This window comes from Lutjanus erythropterus, chromosome 19 (genome assembly GCF_056507025.1).
Source record: "Lutjanus erythropterus isolate fLutEry1 chromosome 19, fLutEry1.hap2, whole genome shotgun sequence".
Taxonomy (NCBI): Eukaryota; Metazoa; Chordata; class Actinopteri; order Lutjaniformes; family Lutjanidae; genus Lutjanus; species Lutjanus erythropterus.
In genome coordinates this window covers 16,247,335-16,274,054 of record NC_139335.1, presented here as the reverse complement: position 1 = coordinate 16,274,054, position 26,720 = coordinate 16,247,335, and the positions used below count along the sequence as shown (strand labels likewise).

General features: G+C 38.2%; 4 protein-coding genes across 4 annotated transcripts; 2 read left to right on the top strand and 2 right to left on the bottom strand.

Annotated features, from left to right (window-relative positions):
• Positions 1 to 2,533: 2,533 nt before the first annotated feature.
• Positions 2,534 to 5,573, bottom strand: smim10l3 (small integral membrane protein 10 like 3). The gene is made up of 2 exons (XM_084744147.1): positions 5,184 to 5,573; positions 2,534 to 3,503 (listed from the first exon to the last, which is right to left on the bottom strand). Exons 1-2 carry the CDS (start codon positions 5,361 to 5,363, stop codon positions 3,483 to 3,485), a joined length of 201 nt encoding a protein of 66 aa, XP_084600273.1. The 5' UTR covers positions 5,364 to 5,573; the 3' UTR covers positions 2,534 to 3,482.
• Positions 5,574 to 6,986: 1,413 nt separating this feature from the next.
• Positions 6,987 to 15,103, top strand: LOC146309556 (ras-related C3 botulinum toxin substrate 1-like). The gene is made up of 6 exons (XM_084744031.1): positions 6,987 to 7,324; positions 9,600 to 9,671; positions 11,302 to 11,419; positions 11,666 to 11,728; positions 13,234 to 13,393; positions 13,477 to 15,103. The coding sequence occupies exons 1-6, from the start codon at positions 7,290 to 7,292 to the stop codon at positions 13,605 to 13,607; spliced, it is 579 nt and encodes a 192-aa protein (XP_084600157.1). The 5' UTR covers positions 6,987 to 7,289; the 3' UTR covers positions 13,608 to 15,103.
• A 981-nt stretch (positions 15,104 to 16,084) lies between these two features.
• On the bottom strand, positions 16,085 to 19,684 carry LOC146309555 (winged helix repair factor 1-like). Its single transcript, XM_084744123.1, has 7 exons — positions 19,670 to 19,684; positions 18,660 to 18,755; positions 18,423 to 18,565; positions 18,092 to 18,327; positions 17,101 to 17,198; positions 16,808 to 16,955; positions 16,085 to 16,360 (listed from the first exon to the last, which is right to left on the bottom strand). Exons 2-7 carry the CDS (start codon positions 18,751 to 18,753, stop codon positions 16,315 to 16,317), a joined length of 765 nt encoding a protein of 254 aa, XP_084600249.1. The 5' UTR covers positions 18,754 to 18,755; positions 19,670 to 19,684; the 3' UTR covers positions 16,085 to 16,314.
• A 148-nt stretch (positions 19,685 to 19,832) lies between these two features.
• dxo (decapping exoribonuclease) lies at positions 19,833 to 25,266 on the top strand. The gene is made up of 7 exons (XM_084744720.1): positions 19,833 to 19,979; positions 21,087 to 21,555; positions 21,643 to 21,869; positions 22,815 to 23,034; positions 23,128 to 23,263; positions 23,910 to 24,004; positions 24,657 to 25,266. Exons 2-7 carry the CDS (start codon positions 21,089 to 21,091, stop codon positions 24,790 to 24,792), a joined length of 1,281 nt encoding a protein of 426 aa, XP_084600846.1. The 5' UTR covers positions 19,833 to 19,979; positions 21,087 to 21,088; the 3' UTR covers positions 24,793 to 25,266.
• Positions 25,267 to 26,720: the final 1,454 nt, after the last annotated feature.

The following is a 26,720-nucleotide window of genomic DNA, read 5'->3' as shown; positions in this document are numbered from 1 at the left end:
TAGGAGTGCAGAGGATGAACTGAGGATTCTCACTGTCTGAGGGAAGATGCTGCTCTGTAGTCTGGTAGTACGACAGCGAATACTTCTCTATCTCTTGACAGATGGCAGCAGAGTGAACAGGCTGTGGGTTTGTCTTTTAGTGTCCTCCCCCTCAAATATATTGTTTAAAGTTTATGAAAAATGTGTAATGAAGTGGGTTGTACATTAAATATACTGCATTGCAGCTTTAATTGAATCCCTGCCTTTTCCATTCGGAGCATTATCACTCTTTCACACTCAGTCAAATAAAACACATGTGAGCTGCTGCAGATGCCAAAGGCTAAAACTCTATAATCTTTATTCCACAACCCCGTTTTTTTTTTCTGAGGGTACAAATGGTGGTTGGCAAAAACAGAGTAAAGATAACCCGACTTATCCTTCATCTATAGATCTCTCTCTGTCTCTTTCTGCCAGTCCTCTATGATAACCCTATTAAAATATTTTCCTCTGGCAAATCCCTGAGAAATAAATCCTCTTTTTTCCAGAAAAAGGGGGAGGTGGCAGGAAGGTTGTCTATCACATGGAGAAGTACAGTTGCCTTGGCAACCCGTGATGGTTTTACACTGCAGCCTGGCATCAGAGTGACTGGTTAGGATAAGTTTGCTGGGGACATTTTGCACTGAGAGACGGTGTCAGCAATTTGAAAATCTGCTTGAAAGAAGTGCACGTTCAATGGAAGTGTGAAATGGGTCTGCTGGTAAATGGTCAACGTCTCTTTAAATACAGACATGGATCACAGAGGATTTTTTTTAATTGATGTAGATCAGAGAGAGAAAAGCAAGTACCCCTCATAACGCAAGCTAAACTTACATTTGCAGGCTTAGTGCATGAAAGACACAGTTTGTAGAAGTCTTAAAACAATAACAGTAGAATTAGTCATACAGCAACATGAGGAGATATAATTCTTTTTATATTACTGCTTCATTAACATGTGTAATTCTCCCCTCTGTCAGCCAGTATATCCTCATCAACAAGGTTGACAGTTCAGGATGTGTGTAACCGACATATAGTTGAGGTGGATCCAGAACTGTGATGGACTGCCTCCCCCGTGTGGACAGATCTGATACTACAACACAGTCAAGAGGAGGGGAGCCTAAAACAGTAGTTCACAACCTGGAGGTCAGGACCCACAGGAGGGTCGCAAGATCATTTCCAGGGGTTGCCAGATGTTTGTGGAGAATAGAATAAAATAAAATATTGTGGGAAGCAGCATGGCATGAGCGCAAGGAAGCAGCTCTCAGCGATGACAGCCCCTTAAAGACATTCAGTGTAAGAGACAAACAGTTAAAAATATATATAGTTGGTCTCAAGAAATGCTTACATTCATCTCACTCATAATGAGAATTAAAACCATCATGTTTTACACAGACACAAACACTAATACAAAGTAACAGTTGCATTTTATAACATAAAATTCAACAATCTTTTCAGTCCAGTACTTGGCATGATGGGAAGTAAAGGCTACACTTAAAACTGGAGAATAGCTTTTACATTACATCACCTGCACCAGTGACGTCATTTGCCTTAGAATAGACTTATTGACATACTTACCAACCCTTTTATCTCCTGGGATCACAAACCGAGTGCAATGATTTGCAATTCAAAGGATATTTCATTTTCAAACCAATAAGTTAATTGCTTTTGTAAACATACACTCATTCTCAATTTGATACCTCACAGAAACTGGAACACTGTGTTGTGGTCTGACGAGACCACATGTCAGATTCTCTCTGGAAATCATGGATGTCGTGTCCTCTGGGGTCAAGAGGAAAAGGACCATCGATATTGTTACCGGTGCTCACTTAAAAAGCCAGCATCTGTGATGGTATGGGAGTGTGTTGCATCATGGGTAACTGTTACATCTATGATGCCACCATTGATGCTGAAAGGTTTTGGAGCAACGTCTGCTGCCCTGACCGTGCCAAGACACATTTTGCAGGTGTTACAACAGCACGGCTTCATAGTGAAAGAATTCAGGTACTAGACTGACCTGCCTGCAGTCCAGACCCGTCTACCATTAAGCAAAAATGATGACAGCAGACGCCCCAGACTGCTGAGCGCCTGACATCGTATATCAAGCAAGAATGAGAAAGAATTTCACTTTCAAAATTTCAACAGTTAGTGTCCTGAGTTCCCAAACACTTGCTGAGTGATGTTAAAAGAAAAGTTGATGTATCGCAGTGGAAACATGCCCGTCACAACTTTTTTTGGAACATATTGCAGGCATTGAATTCAGAATGAGCATATATTTACAAATAAAACAATAAAGTTTGAATATTTAATATCTTCTCTTTGTACTGTATGCAGTGAAATATTGGTTGAAACCTGTTTGCAAATCATTTCATTCTGTTTTTGTTTACATTTTACACAATGTCACAGCTTTTTTGGAATTGGGGTGATACTGTGTACGACACTAAAAGGATGTTAAAAGATAAATTAGCAAACATAGAAAATGAATGAATGGTTATTAGAATAGGAGAGAAGACTCAAAACAGTGATTTCATCAGTTTATTACTTCCCAAATTCAAGCATCCTCAACCTCAGTTCAGTTGCTTCAAACCTCCCCACACACATTTTTTTTTCACAGAAATAAAAGCAAATGCAACTAAAAAAAAAAAAAGTATTTTGCAGGTAACATTTTTCACCAACTTTGCCTTTCCAAAGTGCCACTGATATGCAGAAACACAACAATGAGTGTGATGACATGTGCGTACAAACACAAAGAAGACATGCAGTGATTCCCTTTGAGACTGTACTTATAACAGACTGTACATTTCCAGTAAGACCGTTCTGGTAGCTGAATTGTGAGTTATCCAACAACAAACCTCTGCTGAAAGACCATGTACTGCTTATACAACCAACCTCAACCTCAAATAAAGTGTCCAAGCCACAGAGGACCAAAACCATGCTTGTTTGTGTCATGTGGTGTAGATATTTACTTTTTAAATTAAAGTGAGATGTTCACACTGAGCGCCTAATAAACATACATGTCAGACAACAAAGAGTAGCTACAAAGTTCCACAGTAACAATCATCTCTTTTCACGCCAACGTCCACCACATCCAGAGAGAAAAGGCAGTGTCAAGATCCACCCTTCATCCTACATTATCTTCACAGACACGATGAGCAGCTCCTGAATCTCAGGCGGCGACTTAAAGGGTGAATGTGAGACATGTCTTCCCCCTTTTCACCCTCTCACATCACTGCTGCTCGCCACCGGCTCATTTTTGCAGACATCGCGGCCGTCCCGTCCCCCTGCAAAGGCACTGGGCTCGTGTGACGAGGGCTGACCGCAGCAACCGGCCGTGTCACTTTGATGCATCGTCACGCCCGTTCGCAGAATTGTGTGTCCTCTTCCTCCACATCGCTAAGCAGCGGCAGACAGTTTGTTTTTAACGGGGCTGAAACATGGCAGTGCAAAGTCCAAATAAAGGCATCGAAGATTCAGTGGATTTCAATGTGGACCTGTGAAGACATGAGGGGGCTGTCAGGCAACACTGCATGCAAAATGAATGCATTAAAATGTGAACAGGTCATTCATCTCCAAGTTTAAATCAGTAGCACACACTCAAATGCCAGTGTATTAGTTATTTGGTTAATTTTGGATTTTTTTTATACATATTATAAACATTATAGCATAATATTTAACACCGTCATCACTTGCTGGCACTGGGGATGAGAGAAACGTGTTCACATGTAGAAAATACAATGGAGACAGCAGAATTTAGGTGACTACTTATGAGAAAAGGGATGTTAAATAACAACAAAAACTAAAATTAATTATCATGTTTAATCTAGGGCTTCAGTGTCTATAAAATGTCAGAGAAATAGGAAAAATGTCCATCCCAGTTTGTTAAAGTCCAAGGTGATGTCTCTGAAGGTCTTGTTTTATCAGTCTAAAACCCAAAGATATTCATTTTAATATGATAATGAACAAAGAAAAGTGTGGAATTTAATTTTTTAAAGAGGTTGAAAAAACAGCATTTTCTCCATTTCTGGATTTAAAAAAATTACTTTTAAGATTAATGGATTATCAAAGTACCTTAATAGTTTAAATCGTTTTGACCACTTAAATAAAATACAATATATACAATAGACGTGGGGGTTTTTTAAACAATTTTCTAATATTTCATACTTCAGACCACTAATTAACAAAGTATTCTGCAGATTAATTCTAATATTTAGACAACCCTCACTGATGAGAATGGGATGGACAAAATATGAGAAACACCTATTAGTTTAATGCAGTGCAACTTAAGGAAACCACAAACTGCAGCGACTAATCAACACCTCTCTAGAACAATTTGAACAAAACTTAATGTTATAACTAGGCCCGACTGATATATGGTCCTGCCAATTTTATCAGCCTGATATTGGCCTATCACGGCTATATATGCACGATATGCAGCTATGTATTTTTTAAAAAAGGAACATAATGCATATTTCTTTATTTGTTGGCTTCAAATGGTTGGTAGCTTTTTGTACAAATTTAATTATATTTCTAAATTCCAATTTAATATATTTTGCTGTAATTGTGTATGTGTGTTTTAAAATGCATAGTTATTTATAATTATGAAGAAAATGGGTGAAAGTTAACTATTAACAGTTAACAGTGCCCTGATGTCATTTTGGATAATAATGTTTATTGTTAAACTATATCCTGCCTCTGTTAGATATCTTTGTCACCTATGTTAACCATTTTTGAGGGATCTTTGCAAAAAAATGTGTCTTTATGTTAATATAATTTATCCTTCATGTTATATGTTTATTAAAAGAATGGTGGCCGATATGTCAATACTGAATTTTTTCCACTAATATCAGTACTAGCATTGACCCATCTAATTTTGACAAAAAGTATATATTTATAGTATTTTAGCTTGATGCACCTAAGAAACTCTTGAATAAACAGGGAACTGCTTTTAAATGCAGTTAAAGTCCATCTATCTGAAGAAAACAGACCATTAAAAAAATCTCAGACAACAAATATTCATATTACTATGACTTCAGACAACACAATGTTTATAACTAACTCAACATGAAGAGCCTTTCCCATCAGCTGTTGGCTTATTTACATTATCAAGCTGTTAAACAGGCACCTTAACCGGTGGCAACCTTTGTTTCACTTAATAATTAATTATTAATTACCTGTAATCTGACATTAAACATCATCGAAGCGACGAGGTAGATATAGGGGAATCTGATTCGCAGTCGCCATGCGAGATCAAAAAATATCAACAAAGTCCTCGTCAATCCTTTGGAAAACACTCCGTAAGTCCGACCAGCGGAGCCCGAAAATCGGAGCACTAAATAAGACAGACCCGCCATACAGGCGAAGTCTGTCCCGGCCGGTTCTGTTCTTACTGTTTCGGTTAATGAGGAGGACAAACAACTGAAGTGAAGGCTGATACGTGACACTTCATATTTCTATCGCTGACTGACACCGAGCTCCATTTTTACATCGGCTGATTGTGCTGCAACTTAGCAGGTCTGCTCCACCCCAACAGCTTCTCTATTGATTCCTGTTATGGTCAACGGGAGGACTCATATCGGTGTGACACACACGGAAGTATAATGGTTTTATGCACTTTTTCCCTGAGTTTGGACTCGCAGGCAGATTTTTTTTTCTCATTCATTCTCATTCAGTTTTTCACATTCACTTTGGAAAATGTTCACAACGGCATTGAACGTATCATTCATTAAAGCAGAGTGCATGTGTTTTGTGTGCAAAAGAGTAAGTACACTTGGCAATACATTGCACAATAAACATTTGCACATGGCATGCTAATCAAAACCAGTGAGTAAATTTTCAGTGAAATCGTTGTACTCTTCACAGCTTTTAAACATTTGATCCAATCCATTGTTAAAATCTGTTGGACGTACATGTATCCCAAAAACAATGAATCACTGAGGGGGGAAAAACATATTCCTCTTTAGATAAAATTGAAAATCCTTTTTTTTTTTAGATCATTTTTTGGGCTTTTTGCCTTTATTTTTGGATAGGGACAGCTGAAGATATGACAGGAAACGGAGTAGAGGGGGAATCACAAACAGCCTCAGTACATGGGGCGAACGCTCTACCAACTGAGCTATGGGAGCACCCAAAAAACGTAAAAAAAAAAACTGTTCACAGTGAGCTCTGAACCTGATTTGTCATTACTTGAGTGTTTGAATATTACATTGTTGCAGTTGAGGAAAAAACAGAGGAAAACTGGTTAAACTTTTTCAAAACTTAGTAATAATTTGAATTGTTATCAAAACACAAAAATCTATTGATTGTCCCAGAGGTCAGAGTTAAAAGGTACGGAGAGGCTGCATTTACTAATTATGCACAAAAACTCTGGAACAGTCCACCTGAGTGCTTTAGAGGCTTTTTAATCTGTTGTAAATCTGTTGAAACTTTCAAACAAAATCTTAAACTACATCTTTTTTTTCTTTTTTTTTTTTTTTTTTACCACTGTTTACTCCTGGGGTGTTTTTAACTAATGGTTGTTTTATCTTGCCTTACTTTACAGTTTTAACTTTTATTTTATTTTATTATTATTTATTTGATCCTTGCTTTCTTTGTTTTAAAAGTTTCTATCTTCTGCTCGAAAGAATTAAAGGACTGTTTAAAAGAAAATAAACCAAATGGATTAAGAAAAACTGTAAGGCCCCTACTTTTAACCTGGAAGACAGAGTGCAGGGAAGAAATTACGACAATGACGTAATTTCCTCAATCCGTGTGACACTCTTAACAGTCCGTCTTACTGATTATTTTCGATTTAGTTAAAATAGAAACTTATTCAAAAAAGTCTAACCTACCGGCACATTTTGTTTGATTACAGCCTCTCAGTTTATCAAGTCACCAGCCTTTTGTTTCAGCGGGTCAAAGTTTTTGTGGGCGTATCAACACCAGCGCACAGTGAGAGCACCGGATGCACCATCTGGTGGTGGTGGAGGCTAACTTCATTTTTTTTTTCCTCAGGGGTGGTGGCCGCTGTTTTGCTTCATAGCCTCTAGATCAGCCCACGAAAGCATGGGAATGTTGCGAGGGAATTTCTGACTAAACTTGTGTTAAAGTGCCAGATAAGTTACTGCAAGTTCCCCGCAAGCTGTTCCACATCCCAGGAGCTCCTCTGCACCACCAAAGGCCGACAGAGAACCGCTGTTTGGACGTTTCACCAGCGAGCAACTCCGGACAAAGGAAAAGAGACTTGTGAGCTAACGTTAGCTGCTCCCGGGCTAACTTAGCATTCCTCTAGCTGCGGCGCAATGCAGGCCATAAAGTGTGTCGTTGTCGGAGACGGGTGAGTTAACTAAATCGAGCTGGCTGCTGGTTTGTGTCTCCCACCCAATGTTTAACGTTAACGACTAAGTGTAACGATAGCTAAAAAGTTAGCTGTCACCACACTAGCTAACGTTAAAACCGTTTGCTTCAGATTTGAGTAAGTTAGCTTTAACTTTAACTACCTGTTTACCAATGTGTTAGGTGGGTAGTTTTTTTTTAGTTAACTTTTATCGAGTTATTCGCCATTAATCATATGTTATGTTGTTTAAATGGCAAACTATTGCATTACTAAATAGCTAGTATGTTAATGGTTGGCTTAATTATCCTGGTTACATTGTTTTCTTGGGTGAGTCAGACATCACTGGGCAGTTCACCTAGTTATCCCTCTTAGCCAGCTTAAATTTCGCAACAGTTGCTTTTCAGATGAGCAATTTAAAGAGTTAAACGCTTTGTTTGTGTCCCTCATCTCATGGGTGTTAAGTTGCTGTGTAATGCAATGTGATGTTACACATGAGGCGTGTTTTCAGCGTCTTAAAAGTTAAAAGGCTTTGATTGCAGCACACTGGTCAGCTAAAACTGGCTGTCGTATGTGTAACAATATGTGGGAGGATAATATACTCATAACCTCTTGTCCAGGGTGTGGTGGATACCACAGCAGCAGAGTCATTCATGGACCAGTGACTGTCTTTAATTTATGATTTTCGGTTTTGATGGAGATGGGGTTCACACTACAGCTTAGATGACACATTGGCATATAGGCTCCATCGCCTCTGCTGATCTTGTATGTGTAGTTTGCAAAAACAAAATCCAGTCAACAACCTGTAAGTAGGGATGCATGATGGGTTTCTTTTTTGTCAGACCAATAGTTTTCATGGTTTTGTATTTTCAGCTTCTCAAATATTGAGAATTCCTACTTTTTCCCTTTATCATCATCATATTAAAGTTGATGTCTTTGGTTTTTGGATTGACAAAACAAGACATTTAAAGAAATTGCCTTGAACACTGAGTAATAGGATTGCTATTTTTCATTTTCAGACATTTTAAAGACGTCATGCCTCTAGATTAAATATGACAATTATCTTTAGGCTTGGTTGTTAGTTCATAAACGATCAGTTGATCAGTGTTTCCCAAAGCCCAAGAGGACATCCTCACATGTCTTGTTTTGTCCAAAGCCTAAAGTTATTCAGATTACTATCAGTGATGAATAAAGAAAAAATAGAATATTCACACTTGAGAAGCTGAAATCAGAGAATTTGTTTATTTTTTAATTTTGAAAATGACTCAATACGATTAATTGATTGTCAAAATAGTTGGCAATTCAATAGTCGATTAATATTCAGTTAATCGTTGAAGCTCTAGATTAATCTCCGGATTATTTTCATGATCAGCTGTTTAGTCTATAAAATGTCAATAATTGTGAAAAATGCTCATCACAGTTTCCCAGAGCCCAAAAGTGCTCTCTGTGAAATTACAAAGAAAAGCTGAAATTTCTCACACATGGGAAGCTGCAACCAGCAAATGTTTGAAATTTTGTCCTGAAAAATGAATGAAATGATTGATGATCGATCATCAAAACAGCTGCCAAGTAGACTAATCATTGCAGCTCTTATTGTTAGTTGCGACCTGACTGTTAATCTTCTGTTTATGTGCTATATAAGAATAGAGGCAGAGGAAAGGAGGATAATGAAGCTAATATATCTGAATATATGTTTGATATTTTGAAGTAGGGCTGTACAGTAATAATAATATAATAATAGAAATAATATTATCGAAATCTCAGTTTGGCCAAGTGCAATATCCAAGTCACAGAAGCTGCAGTATTTTGATAAAAGGAAAATATGTAACAAAAACAGCATTATAATGAAATACATATTTTGTTCTCCAGATGTAAGAAAACATTTGTTTGGTACGGACCACAACAAATGTCAAATCGTCATGAGTTTTTTTCAGTGAAAATGAAAAGTGCAATTTAAAAAAGATAATTCCCACTAATCATGAATCATATTGGAAATATGTCAAAATAATCACAAAATAATATTTAACCATACTGTGCAGCACTGTTTTGAAGAATGGTTTTTATAGTGTTGGGGTTTTTTTTTTCCTGTGTACCTTTATCTTTGTAATTCATTGAATTGTTGTTGTTTTTTTCCTGTCTACCTTTTTCTTTGAAATTCATTGAATTGCTGATTGTGGATGTCTTAATGATGATTAAACAAATAAGTATTAATTATTAACATCTTTAGATAAAAACATAAACACTAAAAAGTAAATTTCCCATTCCCTCTCCTTTCCAGAGCTGTGGGTAAGACCTGCCTGCTCATCAGCTACACCACCAATGCCTTTCCTGGAGAGTACATCCCCACAGTGTGAGTATCTGAGACTGCAGCCCTTATTTATTTAATTATTTATGCAAGGCTCGAAGTCTGTCAACAAGAGCAGCCCATCATTTGTCTCCACCCTTGTTTCCTATACAGCCACTGCATAAATAAGATGGTATCTTGCTCCTCAGTTGCTTTTTTCTAGATGGAAATTTGGTTTCTTGCAGAACAGATTACAATCACTGCTGTGGAGTGTAACCAAGTATAAAAAATGATCCAGGGAATATGATATTGCGGGAAGTTAAGAGAAAAACCCTGCTGCCTATCTAATTCTAGACCAGAAACTATGTTGATCTGTATCATTGTCATTGTGCCGTGGACTGGCTCAGCAGGCTGCACACAAATAAGATTTTAGTTTGGCAGAGTCAGATTCAATAAGCGATGAGTCATTTTCAGGACAGAGCTGAAGAGGCAAAGGGGCACACAGATCATTTAAAGGGACAGTTCACCCCCAAATCAAAAATACATATTTTCTGCTTACCTGTTATACTGTTTATCCATGTAGATAGTTTTGATGTGAGTTGCAGCGTTTCGGATATATTGGTCTTAGAGATATCTGCCTTCTGTCCAGTGTCACTTGGCCCTCAACTCGTAGTGCCAAAAAATACATTTTAATTTGAAAGTATTGCTTTTGTTTCCACTTCCTGTCTTTTTGTTCATTTTCTACAATGTTTCTGTCGTTGTTACAGTGCAGGACTCACTGACGATGTGCTGTCAGGTTCATATAGTACAATGACTCGAGACTTGCTATATTTCATGACGTCGCACTGTCTTGTTGATGATAAGTGTGTTTATTGTACTGCTTTCATGTTGGTAAATACTCTGGTAAAAAACTTACCTTACCAAGTGTTAAGCTAACTGACTAGTCCAACTTAGTGCACAGGGCTGAACAACAAGTTCAGATTTTATTGAAATCACAATATGGTGTACCTCAATTTTCAAATCACAGGAAGTGCAATATTTGTTAAAGGTAGAATATGTCAAAATAATTTAAAATAGATTAATTTTAATTCATTTCTGTCTAAATAATCAAAATTTGATGTTTTTTTTTCTAAATTGTTCAGCCCTGTCGCTGCAACAGTCTTTTAGTATATAATATTGGGAAGACTCAACAGCAATATCTGTTTCAAAAAAATCATGACTCAAGATAATCCACAGACTTTGTTGGGAGCAATTTCACGCAAGAACTATTTTCTTTCTATGTTAGAACCTATCAGAACTACTTATTAGAAAAAAAGAAAGAATTCTATCAGAAAGAAAGTAGTTCCTACACGAAACTGCAAGACACAACAAGAGCTGTGGATTATCTTGAGCAGCTGTATCATGATTTCTGGAAAGAGACATTGCTATTAATTTTCTTGGCACTTTGAGCACCACAAGCAGAGTGCTATCTAGTTTCATTTTATTGGAAAGAAGTCAGATATCTCTACGGACGATATTACCAAAACTCAGCAACTCACACCAAAAAAAACCTAGATTGGTAAATAGCTCTGCAGGTAAGAAGAAAAACACGTAATTTGGATTTTGAGTTGAACTCTCCCTTTAAGAGCTTGTTTTTCATATATGTTTTATTAATCCTGATGGATTTAGCTCATTTTCACCACATCCCTTTTGTCAGGTTCGACAACTACTCCGCCAATGTTATGGTGGACGGAAAGCCAGTGAACCTGGGCCTTTGGGATACAGCAGGACAAGAAGACTACGACAGACTCCGCCCACTTTCATACCCACAGACGGTAAAATAAAACAAAAACAGTCAGACAATGCTGTGTTATATTTCACCCATTGTGATTCTTGTGATGACGGTGGTGCTCTTACATAATCCATTTGGAAAGTTTGGGCACCTAGAATGAATAAGGAAGTTAAAAGGAAAGAAAAGCACCACACCTTTTGTACAACATGAACGTAAGAGTTTCTCCTGTTCCCAGCAGGAAGTGATGGTTATTAAGGCCCTGATTGCATTGTTTTCTTTTTCTCACCAGGATGTGTTTCTCATCTGCTTTTCGCTCGTGAGTCCTGCCTCATTTGAAAACGTCCGTGCCAAGGTGAGTAGATCAGTGCAGTGCCTGTAAGTTAAAGACTGGAGGCTGTAAAGGGGTGTGGGCGGACCAGTTTTATGACATGGCATGATGCTTTTTCCTCAGGGATGACTTGATTTGTAAATATTTACTTTCATCCTTGTATTTAATGAGTGGTGCCTATATTATTCATTAGGTCAGTAATCATGATATTATTCTTAATGGTTTGTTCAAATCTAATTGTTTTTGTCTGTTTCGAGGCAAAGAGTTGTTAGTTTAGTTAGTTATTTTGAGAGCTTTTAGTAATTATCTGTGTGGAGTGTGATGAAACACCTAAAATTACACACGTACAGTAGTTGGAGACTCTGCAGTTAAAACACACTGATCAGATTTTGTAGTTAACATTGGTCTGTTTTTCTTTTTAGTATTTATTTACCATCACAATACCTGGAGTCTGTATCATAAAGTGAGTGTAATTGGATGACCATTTTTAAACTGAGGCTGTAAAGCTATTCTGCTCCAGGCAGCCTGGTTGAATTTGATATTTCATTTTGTCACTGGTACCTTAAACAACATGCTCCCACCAACACAGCCCCTGCTCTGTTTTAATGCAAGGCTGATCCTGGTCTGAATCCCTGCTTCATCTTCATCGTTCTATCAGTGCAGCTCAGGGAAGCATGAGCTGACTTTGAGAATAAGGAATCGTTAGGTTCAATGAGACGATGACCGCAGACGAGGAATACGCCCACTGAACAGTATCTGCACTCTATCCATTAGCTCCCAATAAATTATAAATGCAACATTTGTCAGATTGATCTTATTGAAGTGCCTTACGTATGTGGTGAGATTGTCTGTAGTTTTTGTTTCTAGTAGTTGTGCACATATGCACGTTTTTGTTCACTCTATAAGCACCATTTCCAGCTGCACCTGTTTTTAGCTCTGAACATAGTGGGACATTTAGCAGCTAAAACCAGATGTTTCCCTCAGGAGCTGGTAGAGACCAATACCAGACCTGAAAGAGAGTTAATAATGGACTAGCATTCAACAGCGGTATGTTCAGTCTGAAAACGGTGTGGGCTGTTTTGCTTCGGCTTGTAGATTGGACAACATGCTTCCTTGAAACGGTGTGCAAGTACACTTTTTCTTTTTTGGTGGGTGTGTAAGAGGTGTTGCCCAAACAGCAGGTGTATGTATGTAAACACGCTGATGAGGACTTAAAACTTAAGATTGATTTGGCAGTGGAGGTTTTTTTTCCCCATCCAGTTTTAGCAACAGAAGCTGGGACATCAGTCTCCTCAGTCTCAGTTGAATGAAGCATTTAAACACTGACTTGCGAGTATAATAATATATGGTGGATTGTTTACTTTACAAATTATGGACATGGCAGATTCATAGAGGATAAAGATCACAGATGACCTCTGCAGTTATTACAAATTACTGCAGACCCCCAGGTAATTTGGTCACATAGGAAATAGGGTTATTGACAGGTTTGGAAAGTTATTCCTAACTCCTCAATGTTATGGTCTGTGCAGTGGTACCCTGAGGTGAGACACCATTGTCCCAACACTCCCATCATCCTGGTGGGTACCAAGCTGGATCTGAGAGATGACAAGGACACTACAGAGAAGCTTAAGGAGAAGAAACTCTCTCCAATTACATATCCCCAAGGACTGGCGATGGCCAAAGAGATTGGTAACAACACTTGTCAACTTTGCTGAGTTTTCTCTGACATTATTTTCTGCGTAAATATTAAATAACTCTCTCGGTTTCCCCAGGTTCCGTCAAGTACCTGGAGTGCTCAGCCCTGACTCAGCGTGGCCTTAAAACGGTGTTCGACGAGGCCATCCGGGCCGTCCTCTGCCCTCCACCCGTCAAGAAGAAGGGTAGGAAGTGCAGTCTCCTCTAAGACTTCCTCCACTGGAACGGTTACAGGGGAACACGACCGCTAGTGGGTGAGGGTGGCTGAAGATCACAGGAGAAACACACCAGTATACACACAAAAACCATGTACTTCAGATTCTTTCCTTCCATATGTGTAGCTACAGCAGTTATACCAACCGTTTCCATGAAAAATTTGACATAGGGGTCAGATTTAAGAGAAGTGGTTGGAAGATCCTAGACCCTAGTTCTTTCCCGACAACACATACTGTATAGACAAGTGAAATGAAATTCTCGAGGCCTTCTAAAATGGATTGGATGTTTTGTAAAAAATGGACCGTGGAATGTTTTCAATTTGTTCTTCCACTGGTTGTCCACCTTTTTTTTTTGTTTACAGTCTTAATTGTTTGTTTTGAGTGGAAGAAATATTGCCAAATACATTATGCAGACATGCTGTATTTTAGCAGAAAAGAAAACTTTGTTTTATTGTCTCAAACCTTTAAACCTTCGAATTACAGCTGACAAGTTGCTGTTGTGTGCCGCTGTGTGTTCAATTTTCAGTTTCAACAAGGAACTTGAAGTAACCATCTGTGAAGTTCTTTTTTTTTGCCTCAAATTAGTTAGTTGTTTTCAGTCGTAGCACGTGATTCATGTTCATTCATTCAGTCTTGTCGGTTGAATGACGCCTGAGACATACTGAAAATACAGACTGGGAACAGATCTGCAGACACCATCAGTGCTATTATCACACCCTTAAAAATCAAAGTGATCCAGTATTTTCTGTGTTTGGCTCCAATTGGACCTGTCAAGCAAGTTTATGGTATTTTTCTTTCCTCTTTGCAATATTTCCCCTAGAAGTGTCTCAACTGTGTAGCTGCCCAGGAGTGCAAAGCTGAAAACTTTAATAGATATCGGATTAGAACAGTTTAGGTGTTTTGGTGGCGGGGAACAAGAGCACCTTTAATGCTCTGTGGGCATTTATCAGAAACCTTTTTGTGCAGCACATTTTAATTTTTAATAGCATCACTACTGGCTAAGCAATGTCACTAAGAAGAGCATTAATGCCTGCTAATAACAGTAACAAAGCTACTGTCGGTTATGATGTAGTATACAGTGTACTCATCTTTTTGTTATAATCATGTGACTATTTTGTATCTTTCTTCACAGAAGTTACACTTCACTCACTGTATTGTTAAACTAACACTATGAATATCCTTTGTTTATTACCTCTACAGTTAACGCTACCTTAATCTCCCTACAAGCCTAGCTTTTTGTAATTAATGCTGATAGCATGTATGTGCAACATATACTGAAAACTAAGACTAGAATTGCTACAGTTATTTTTTGCCTATTTACAAAATGTATTTGAACTACTAGATCAGGGGTTAAGTACATGTTGCTCATCTGTATTGTATTCAGACATCAAGCTGTGCTTTAATTCAAGCCAATGTTGTGACTCTTTAGTTTTATGGATAAAAGCTATTGTCACTTTTTGAAAAAGCCAATAAATTCAAGTAAAACAGACTCTGTTGTCCGTCTTTGTTTGACAGTGCAGCCTCAGTTTTCCATTGATGGAGCACAAAAATTTGAAATTACTATTGACAAACATCTTTCCTGTTTTTTTAAGCTGACATCAACATTACAGACCACTGGTTCCCAACCTGGGAGTTCTGACCTCCACTAAGGGTCGCCCAAGCTTCATAGGGGTTGGGAGGGCGTAATTTTAAGTCGTGTATGAAAAGTTTTTTTAAAATATCTCAGCAATTCAATCATCTCCATGAAGAAAACAAAATGAAACTAAGTTTAATTTGAGATGATTATGATATAAAAAGATCTGAATACAAACTATATTCACAGTCTTCTTTCTGTACTAAACTTTCTCCTGCAAAGAGCTAATAAAACAATGAACAAGCATTGGGGGGAAGAAAACACTGAATTAGTCAGAAAAAAAGCTTAGTCTAAAAAAAATGTAGTATCTATGTTTGTTCACATAAAGATCGCGAATTACATCAAAGGTTCCTAGAAGTATATGGAAAACTAATCTGATAAATTTATCTGCTCAAAATTCACCCAATTCGCTCATTTTACAAAAGCTTTCTGCAGTTATTGAGTTCATTATTTGGGTTAATTGTACAGTTTATTTGTAGGTATGTCTTATTATTCTCATGCATTGGATATTATATGAAATATCCATAAAATATGTCATATAGTCAGGGGTTGTCATGGAAAAAGGTCTCTTAATAAGGAAAAAAGTTGAGAAGCACTGAAAAAATGCAGATGCAAAGGGTGAATTAGGCTTCAGACTAAATTGAGTTAGAAAGTGTTTCCAGTTTGGACAGGTAATAAATGTCACTGAAATTGAGACTGGAAGGTCACTGAATTCAACATGCAGTGAATAATATGACAGACATAACTTAGTGGCATTTATTACAACTGGATCGAGTTTTTTCCCCCTTTTAATAAAATTATTCTGCAAGATATGTTAAAATAAAAAAATGCACGAGGTAAACATTTCAAATATTTTTTATTACAGCATAAATCAAAACCTGACAAGGTCATGTCAACATAATTGACAATTCATAAACCCACAAGGTTTTATAATACATTTGGCACATAAGCTAAATCTGAAATATTAAATTAATTTACTCAGTCCTCTTGCAAACAATCGTTGTACATCTGAAGTTTTTCTCATCTTCAGTCACTAAGCACAGATCAGTCAGTCTTGTTGCTGTAGTTCAGGAATCAACAAATCTCAACAATGTTCCTGAAGTTGTAGGTATGCTGGGAAGAAAAGAAAGGTGTTATTCAGTAAATTAAGGTGTAACAAACAACAGCGTTCCCTCCCAATTTAAATAATATTGGAAATTGGTCAGATCCACTGGCGAGTAGAAGTTAAAAGTTGCTTCAGTTGCCTCAAATTGAAATTTTATCAGTTATCGCTCTTTTACTTGATCATTCTCTGATTGAGTGGGAGCAGGCTAGCTGATTTTTGAAGGTTTAGCAAGAACCACAAGCACATATTTTAACACCTGAGAGTCTGCATCTAGCCTGTAAGTAACAAGAAACCCCTCAATTACTGGACTGACAGGATCATAACTTGAGAGAGCAGCTGCATGAAGTAACTGTCAATTTCACTTGACAGATGGTTAAACTCTGACCTACTTCAAAACCACACATTAACAAAAAAAAGAAAAAAAAGCATACAACTGGTAAACAACCAAATCTTACCTTTCTACCAACTCTGCACCAACAATATCATGGATGTGGTATTTCATGTGGAATTTCACATGTGAGGTTGTTCGCCGCTCCTCTAGCTCTGCCTTTAAGACTTCGCCATATTTGGACTTCTTCACCATGCCGAGCACCGCTTTACGACCTGACAGGAAAAACGGTAAGATGGTTAGAAACAAACAGTCCTTCCAATTAGCAAGGCACTGTCAAAATTCTACGAAACTTTGAAATCTCCATGTGACATCATTAAAGCAAAGTATTGTTGAGACTCTGTTTTTCTCAACACCCACCTTGTATAAAATACTTAGTGAATTTGCCAGAGTTGGGAATGGAAAGCCACCAGCTGCCTGCGTCCCTCACAGTCAGGACTCCTGACTTAACCAGCTGCCTGCATATTAAGAAAATAAAGAATGTGCAGATGAAAAATACAAGCCTTAGGTCTTAGATCTAAGTATCTGTAAAAGTAAAACAAAGAGATAAATTACAGACTCCACTGTACATGTATATTTTGTTTCAGCTTTTAAGCCATTTAGTGAAACTGACCATGTTTTAACTATAATACTGGTTGTACTATGGCCTTGTTCAGACTGTCAGCCCAAATCTGTTTTTTAGCATATCCAGATTGTATCCAGACTGATTTTACTTTATTTTACTGATATAAGTCTGGGCAGAAAAACAAACAAACATGTAATGCACCTTTTGCAAACTGGATCCAAGCTACATTAGAAGAAAAATAATGTACAATATGTTCATAATATACAGTGTAAAGTGCAACACATTTCAGCAGCATTTATAATAACAGTTGTTTTCTTTGGTATTTCTACAGATGTGTAGTAAGTCCAGCTGCTCGGACCAGTCCAGTTGGATTTCAGTGTCTTTCGCATCACTCACAATGTAACACAATAACAACATTAAATACAGAGCAACGGAAGTGCATCAAAGAAGCTGAGCATCACAATGTACACCAGCCTCTTCCATCACCCGGCAAGATGTTTTCACATTGGAAAGCCACACCACCAGCATATGTCATAGGATGGTAATGTCTTCACACAAATCTGATGTGAAGACTTGCAAATAACAGCGCGGACAGTCGTCCTAAAGGTCTGATTTGAGAAACAAATCTGATCTGCCTGCAGTCTGAACAAAGCCTATTACTCAAATGCAAAAAGCAGTGTTCTAGTTTCATGCAAACAATCTTGTTTGAAGCTAGGTGTGATGATTCTCCTATTTTCACAACAGTATTTCACTAAGCAAGAGTAAAAGAAGATTGGTCTTTAATACGTTATCTCAGAGTCTGTGAAGAGGAACTCTCTGAGCATCTTGTCTTTGCTGAAGCTCAGGTCTGTGCAAGACGACACCACTTTCTCTAAGAACTTCTCCACCGCCGCTTGTGTCTCTCTGCCCTCCTCTCCTGCCAGCACTTTGGCCTTGTAATCTGAAGCAAAAATCAGCGCGAAAGCTTCTGCATCAAACCCGAGCTGGAACATCAGCAGTTCTCCTTGTTCCCGCAGTTTGTTCTGTGGACCAAAAGGAGGGCAGTGGGCCATATTTTCACGTTTAGTCAGATAAACTCATGACCTTTCTAACACCAAAAAAAAGAGAGTCATCTTACCAGCTCCTTGTCCACCAATGTCTTGTCATTGTGTATGCTGTAGAGTTGGTGCTTAAGAACAATTTGAGGCAAGGCGTCATTGAAGAGTTTCCTGGGAAAGAGGGTCATCAGGTACTCGAGGGAGGTTTTGATGTCAGTCGGTCCTTTTGGGTGAAGCAATAGGCAACAAGTGAATTTTAAATCCTTAAAAGAGATTTCCACAAAATTGTGATTTTCTTATTAGCAGTCAAAACCTACCATCTCCATTACTAATAGTTCCGAACTTCTCAGTGCCATTCCTGCTTTTCTTCACCTTGAAAGTGTCTGAAATCAGAGCCCGTTTCCTGTTCATACCTGGAGGGGAAATAGTAACTGTGTTTACGTGTGTACCCTAATTCCAGGATATGACATTTACATTTTGAAAAAATATCTAATTATGATTATTTTGTTATTGGAATTGTGAAATGATTTACGATATTAGAGGTGATGATCATTTTTACAACATTATTCTCATTTTCATTGAAAACCTGGTATGATATTTGTGGCAATCTGTCCCAAACAAAGATGTTTTCTTAAGTCTGTAGAATATGATCTGCAGGCCAGGACGTCTCAGCCTGACAATATTTATTTTAAACCAATATTGTGACATGCATTTGTCTTATTGCAAATATTGCACCTCCTGCGATTTGAAAATTGTAGTATTGATATTTTGATAACATTTCAATCAATAATTCAGTCCTAATCTGAATATTCTCTGTTGCTACCAGAATAAAGTCGTTGAGATGGTGAGAGATCAAGAAACACAATTCACACAGATGATCGGAAACTGTTTACAATCATGACAGGTAGAGAAATCATGATTTGCAGAGAAATCATGACTTGCAGAAATAACCTGTTCACCCTGGCAGATGCTTTCCTCCACAGACCCCAAATTACACACCACACCCTGCAAACTTTTGCTTTATGAAACGGTTAACTTTATTTATAAATCTGGTGTTTCTAAACAGGACGAACAAATATCATGGTTAAATTTAGCTATATCCATGCAGAACCTTAACTCACTTTTTCTAGTTTAGTTATATCTCCGAGAAAAAGAACTAAGCATTGTCATATTTTGATGACACACACAATTTGGCAAATCCACCGATTCAATCACTTGGTTTTGCTAGCAAAGCTAATGCTGCTAGCTAGTGCTAACGCTTCTTTTTGTGCACGCTGAACACACAAAATACAACCATTTGATCAATCAAACTAGTTCAAACACCTACCTGACAGCTAATATTATTAGTAATAATACTGGTCTTCACATCGCTTTGGTCCCGTTCAATTCCACACTACGGTGACACGCAGAGTCAACGGGCAACTTTAAATAAAAAAAAACTGTCTTTCACGGCTCATTGCAGGAAGTGTCTCGGCTTCGGCCAAGCTGATTGGATGACAAACGGTACCCGGAAGTACTCTGGCGTTTGTTGTTAGCCTATGATGCTAGTTAGCTGGAGCTTTGAACGTTGTGTGGTGTTGACCGAGACCAAACCGATCTGAAGAACAACATAATTACTAATACTAGTTATTCGGTAGGTGATTCCACTAGTTTGACAGGTCAAACATTTGTTTTTGTGTGTTCAGTGTGCACACAAAATAGCGTTAGCTAGCTAAGCAAGTTTAAGTAGCTTGGCTAAGAAGAAGAAGACCAAAATGTGTGTGTGTTATCAAAATGTGTTTCCCAAGTAAATATGACAGTTGGTGTTTTTTCTCGGAGTTAAAGTTTGGGTTAGAAACCTAAACATAAAAGATGAATTAAGGGCCAGTCCACCGAATCTGTACCTTTTCTGTCCCCAGGACGTAACTTGCATGCACCAAAAGTATCTGTATACGTACACATTATAAAAGTAAAAGTCCTGCATTCAGAATCTAACTTAAAAGTATGCAAGTATTATCAAAAAAAGTACTAAAAGTATTCATTCTGCAGTATAATGTTCCCTGTCTGTCCTTAACTATTATGTATTATGTCTCTGGATTAATATTACTTCTGCATTAATGTGTATGCTGCATTTTACTGCTGTAGTTGTTTAAGGATGTGCTAATTTGAACAACTGCTGCTCAGAATAACACTAAATCCTTCAGTTTATCAGAGAAATTCACATTCAAAATCTCTAAATTTGGAGATACAGGAGACTTGTGCTCCCAGGAGGAAATAGAGAGAGAGCAATGAAAAATGGGAGTCTCCTTGGAAAACTGGGAGGGTTGGCGAGTATGTCAACCATGGGTTACTACAGCAAAAGGAAGTACAAGAACAGACTCATAATAGAATTGACAACAATCCTTAAAAAGTAGTATATTATCTATATATGAGCATCAATTATGTTCAGTATGAAGCAGAAAAGCAGAAATAGTCACCACAGCATGTATTAGGACACAAGTTAAATGACTTGATAAGGAAGCTGCAAGACATAAATACAAAAAAATGCACATGAAGGAATGAATACAGTTGGTAAATTGCCTTAAATATGCAGATAGCAATGTTAGCAGCATAAAAGAGGTTCGTACTACTCTTCATTGACAGCACAAGTGATTAAGCAGAGCATTTTTTGGCCTTCCTTTAGGAGAGCAAGACCATCAACAAGAGAATATGAATAATAATCAGTGTCATCAGTTTATTTTGTGGCTCTTTTCTCTACTAGGTAGCAATGGACCGCCACAGATCCCACCATCCCAACTCCAGCTACCAAAACCACCAGTCAGCATACAAAAGAGAGAGATATGACAGTGGGGGAAATCACACTGAGAATAAACACTTCAGACCAAACCGCCGCCACCCGTATCAGTCTGAGCCAACTCCAGGACAAACCCCATTCAGCTCTCGGAGTTTGAGCACCAGAAGGGAGCAATACGAAAGAGACTTTCCTGTGTACAAACAGCCTGTCGAAGTGGGATGTTTTTCCCTCGACTCTGAACGTCGGTTCTTCAATGACAGCAGGCAAATGAGATACTATGTGGAACCTGACAGAAGTCCTAATTTTGACCTGAGGGATGGCTACAAGGACCGCTTTATGAAGAGAGACGAGAGTGTGAAGGAGAAGCTGGACCACATCCTACGTTGGATCTTGGCCAACAGACCGAAGCTCAGCTCAAAGGTGACCACAGCCTCATCATGGTAAGTATCATTATGATATATGGTCTCCAGCCACAACCATGTCTCCTGTTGGACGTGTATTCTTTGATCGACCTCTGCTCTTCCCAGTGCTTTAGATTTAGACTTTGTGACATGGCGTGGTCATCTGACCAAGGTGCTGACCACACCCTATGAGGCACGGGAGGGCTGGTTGCTGGCGGTCACCAGGTTCAGGGGGACGCTCTACATCAGTGAAGTGGAAACAGAAGCTGCTCGCAGGGAGCGAGAGAACCGCACTGAAAGGCATGAAGAGATGATGTACTGGGGATACAAGTTTGAGCAATACACATGTGCAGGTAGGTAGGTTTATATAATAGAGTATTAGAGTAACTGATGTTTATTTTCTTTTATTTCAAACCTTGATTACAGATCACTACTTACCATATTGATTTATCAGCTCTGATATTTAAGAAACATTCTGCCTCACAAGAAAAACACTTGGTCTTGTAGTTAGTCATAGTTATGGATGCCCACATGGACAGAAAACAACAGGTAAATGTTCTTATCAACAAAAATAAAGTGCTCATGGTATTTTGAAAATTACTGACTTACTAAGTCATCACTTTTCTTTGTCAGTTTTGAGATAGCAAGTCAAAATTAGAAACTTTAATGGTGCCATATGTAAGAATGGGCAGCAATTTACATGAATCACTTTGTATTGCCAATATGTGACTGCACTGTAACGTAACTTTAGTGAGACCTTCCCTGAGTTTCTCCGTTGACTTTAACAGACTTTGGACTGAATTCCATGTAAGGACAGTTCTTCTGTGATGATCCAGAGGATGTGGCATTTATACACACCAACAGTGCACGGCACTAGCTGCATGTAAGGGATAATATACAGTGAGCTGGTCATTATTACGAAATAAACCCAGACAGGGTGATGCAGGAGTTAAGTGTTTGTGTTAATTCCAGTGTACAGTCTTGTCTATGTCATGCCAATGTTTTGGATAAAGCCCAAGATGATGCTCCCTCATGTCTGTGGAGTGCAAACAGCAGGATGCTGACTGTACTTTATTTAACAGCTTGCAGTGTCATTAATAACAAGGACTTACTGAAAATTCCACAGAGTACCTTTAAGTAAAAACCTAACAGTGTGGGTTTTTCTTTTCCTGGCAGAAATGAGCCTCATACATACCTCATTAAATTACATTTGACACATAAACTTAAATCATATAAAGCACATATGGTGATAAGCACGTGTTTAAATGATAACGCTTCACCTTTGTCCATCCCTGTAGATAACGTCCACAGTTTACCTGACCCAGGTGGAGTGGTGAACACGAACGAGGCCTTCTGCACTGTCGTGCAAACTCGGCTCGCAGATCACAGACTTCTGTTTTCCGGTGAGGTGGACTGTCGGGATAAAGATCCCAACGCTCCAGCTCCTCCTTCGTGCTACGTTGAGCTGAAGACCTCTGCAGAGATCTGCACCCCTAAACAGCGCAGCAACTTCCACAGGTAGACGATGAAACGCCAAAACCATGAACTTTAATGGCTGTTTAATATTTCATTAATCCATTCTAAGCTTTTTGTCATTTTGTTGGTTCTCAGGTTCAAACTGCTGAAGTGGTGGGCCCAGTCTTTTCTCCCTGGAGTTCCTCGTGTTGTGGCAGGTTTTCGGGATCATGATGGAGTAGTTGTTGCTGTGGAGACTTTTCCCATCTCTAAGATTTCACATCTCATAAAGGTACAGTGTAGTAGTTTGCTAGGATAAATGATTGGTCAAACTTAATTTTTAAGTACACTAAGAAGATGTAACAAAGTTAACAAAAACTAGAAGTAATGAGTTTTTTTTTATTAAACAGACAAAATAGACAAAACTAAGAAATAATGCTCTTTATTAGATGGTGTTAGTCCTTTATTAGACCCTTATTAAACTTTTACGACAGAAATCACATTATCTACCCACAGTATTACAATGTCTGTGCAGTCACCCACAGACAAAACTCCTCTAGCTCTATCATTTTGGCCTTTACTTGGTAGATATGGTTCACACATTGTTTTTAAATGGGCAAGTAGCAGATATGTGATTTCACTTTAATGTACAGTTCTGTTGTAATGTGTCCCAAATTACCCTTTATGAAAGAGCCCAGGAAAGGGTGTAACACTGTCTAATAAAGTACGTATTATTTCCATTTTTTTGTTTATTTTGATGCTAAGTATGTCTGGTTGTCTTAGTGTACTGTAAAATAATGTGCAACCGACTAATCCAGGCATTGTAAGAAATCTATTTTGATTTACTGATGTAGTTATTGGACATGAGTAAATAAAAGATCACAAGATTTCTTTAAAATATTTGCTCTTTTTCTTTTTTCTGTATTTCTTCTGGACAGAATGAACACAACTGCTGGAAGCCAACAGTCTGTATGAACTTCTGCTGTGATTTTCTGTCTTTTGTGAAGCGTATCGCTACTGAAGACAATCCAAGGTGAGTTGGAATGACAGACTACGTTTATAACCTTTTTTTTTTTGTCAGATTTTGAGCAAATATATTCACCCCCACAATCCAAACTTCATATTGCCTTTAGTGCTGTTTTGCCATCTAGATGGTTTTGGTGTGTGTTGCAGAGTTTTGCAGATGTCAGCCGTAGACATGTCTGCCTTCTCTTGAATATAATGGAACTAAATGACACTTGGCTAAATGACACTCAATGTCACTCAACAGCAATGTCTCTTTCCAGAAGTCATGACCCTGTTACTCAAGATAATCCACTCAGCTTGTTGTGAGCAGTTTCATGTAGGAACTACTTTCTCTCTACAACTGAACCTACCAGAACTATTTTATTTCTGCTAGAAAGAAAGTAGGTCCTACATGAATCACTCACAACAAGGTCTGTGGATTATCTTGAGTAACTGGGTCATGATTTCTTGAAAAAAAAAAAACAGGTGCCACATAGTTCCATATTCAAGAGAAGGCAGACATGTCTATGGCCGCTGTCTCCATAACTCAGCAACTCACACCAACACAACTGAGGTGGATAAATAGCAGGTAAGAGGGAAATGTGTATTTGTAATTTCTGGGTGAGCTGTCGCTTTAAGCCGTCTTTGTTGCTAATGAATCATTATCGTTTCCCCTCCAGTGTGGTGTACCTGTTCTCCTACGAGCCCCACAGAGATGTGACCTTCTCCGTCCACAGGGACTCCCAGTACTCATTCCTGCCACACTGGTATGTGGAGGAGATGACCAGCAGTCATGACTCACACCACCAGTCTTGATTTATAACCAAGACATGGTCAACTGGGATTGTTAATTCAGACCTCCAATGGAGGCTTATTTACCAGAATACAGTGTAATTTAATGTGCACAGTTTTACTCCTCCACTGAGAGTGGCTGTAGGAATTCATGTTGTGTTACTGAACACTATTACACGATCCTCTGAAGATGTTCTTGTCTTTTGTTTGTTCAGCAGTAAAAACTTATTCATGTTTTTTCATCTCGTATGTGGTGATTCTTAAATAAAACAGTAATTACAAATGCCAGTACTGTTTCACAAACGTTTATTTTTCCTTAATTGGTTATAACAATAATTTAACCCCCAAAACAGTGGCATGTCAATGGAAAATAAAGTTAGAAAAGAAAATATGTTATATTACTTCAAGTAAGTATCTCATCAGCAGTTACAAACTGTTTTCATGTAAACTGTTAAAACAAATGTGATGTCAAGTCTGGTGACTGGAAGAAAAAATGAACAGTTATAAAGAAGGCCATAATTAATACCTGGTATAGTCTAGAAACTATTGTCCAGAGGTGTCACTGCCTTTGCCATTATTTTATTACCAACAGTGACACATTCACCAGCTTTGGACTCCTTCCAAACTATTACTTAAAAAATAATTTGGTCCTCCTGACTTAATGACATTTTCTTTGCTCAGAGCTTTCTGCTTTTTCCACACACCTGCTGACCTCAAATTTTGCCATTTTCTCTCCCGCCAGTCTCAAATTTCTGCCTTCCTGGATATTTATTACCCCACTCTTTGCCCACAGCATAATGGCGTATCTCAGTAGAGATGATATACCTGTGGATGGCAGGTGGGTGAGTCAGCAAAAAGGTTTGGAGTTAATTTCACAACTGAGCAAGCTGAACTGAACTAAATGGGAAGGAGCTCCAATCTGGTAAACAGTGTAATTTCACTACACCACTGGCACCAATTAAAGGGATAATTAGAATTATTTTAAGTGGGGTTGTATTAGGTACTTAACCATAGGTGGTGTATTACCTACAGTAGATGGTAATCTGCATGCCCCAGTTTAGAGAAACAGCAGGATTACTGGTGTAGGAAGATAAATAATGTGCCTTAGCCACCTAAAAAAAATCAGTTTAAGTGTATGCTATATTTAGAATACTTTCACTGCTTTACTTGTCACCATCCTTTTCCGAGGAGAAAGTACCATTACTGAAGCCAAATATCATTCTCTCCAAACCAGGAGCATGCATGATCACCATCATCTACTGCAGGTAATACACAAACTATGGATAAGGACCTCCTGCGACCTCACTTCAAATAATTTGAACTATCCCTTTATTAGAATAAACAGTCAAAAGGCTGTGATGTTACAAAGATAGAGAGTAACAACTCTTGTAATGCATAAAACACACAGACTGACCATGAAGTGGTTTTAAGATGAAAGGCAGCAGAAACTTCCACTCAGTAAACCAGAGAAAGGGTACTGTGATAAACAAATACTGGAAATTACTGTAAGCCCTGACGATCCTACGCAAAGCAGGACTCTGAGGTAAATAATGGAAGACGCCTCCTGCGTGACGATGTGTTCTTACTGACCGATACAATCATGAATAGAGAAGACAACTTCAAGTGCATCATGGGTTTGTATAAAATAATAAGCAGTCATTAAAGCTTTTAGTACAGTTTGTTCATGAGACACAATTTAGAGGCACTTAGCACCTACTGCAGTATTTGTACACATAATTTTTACTAAAACTGTGTAGGGTTAAGTACTCATATACCCATTTATATAAAATTCATTTTTACTTTGATTTAATATGTTAAAATCAAAACCTTTCTGATCAGATTTTACACACAAATATAAATATAAATGGAAGCTCTGCACTCGTCTCCCATTCACCACCGCTGTTATCACTGCTGATCTGTGAGTAATAATGACATCTGAAGTCAGCACGTTC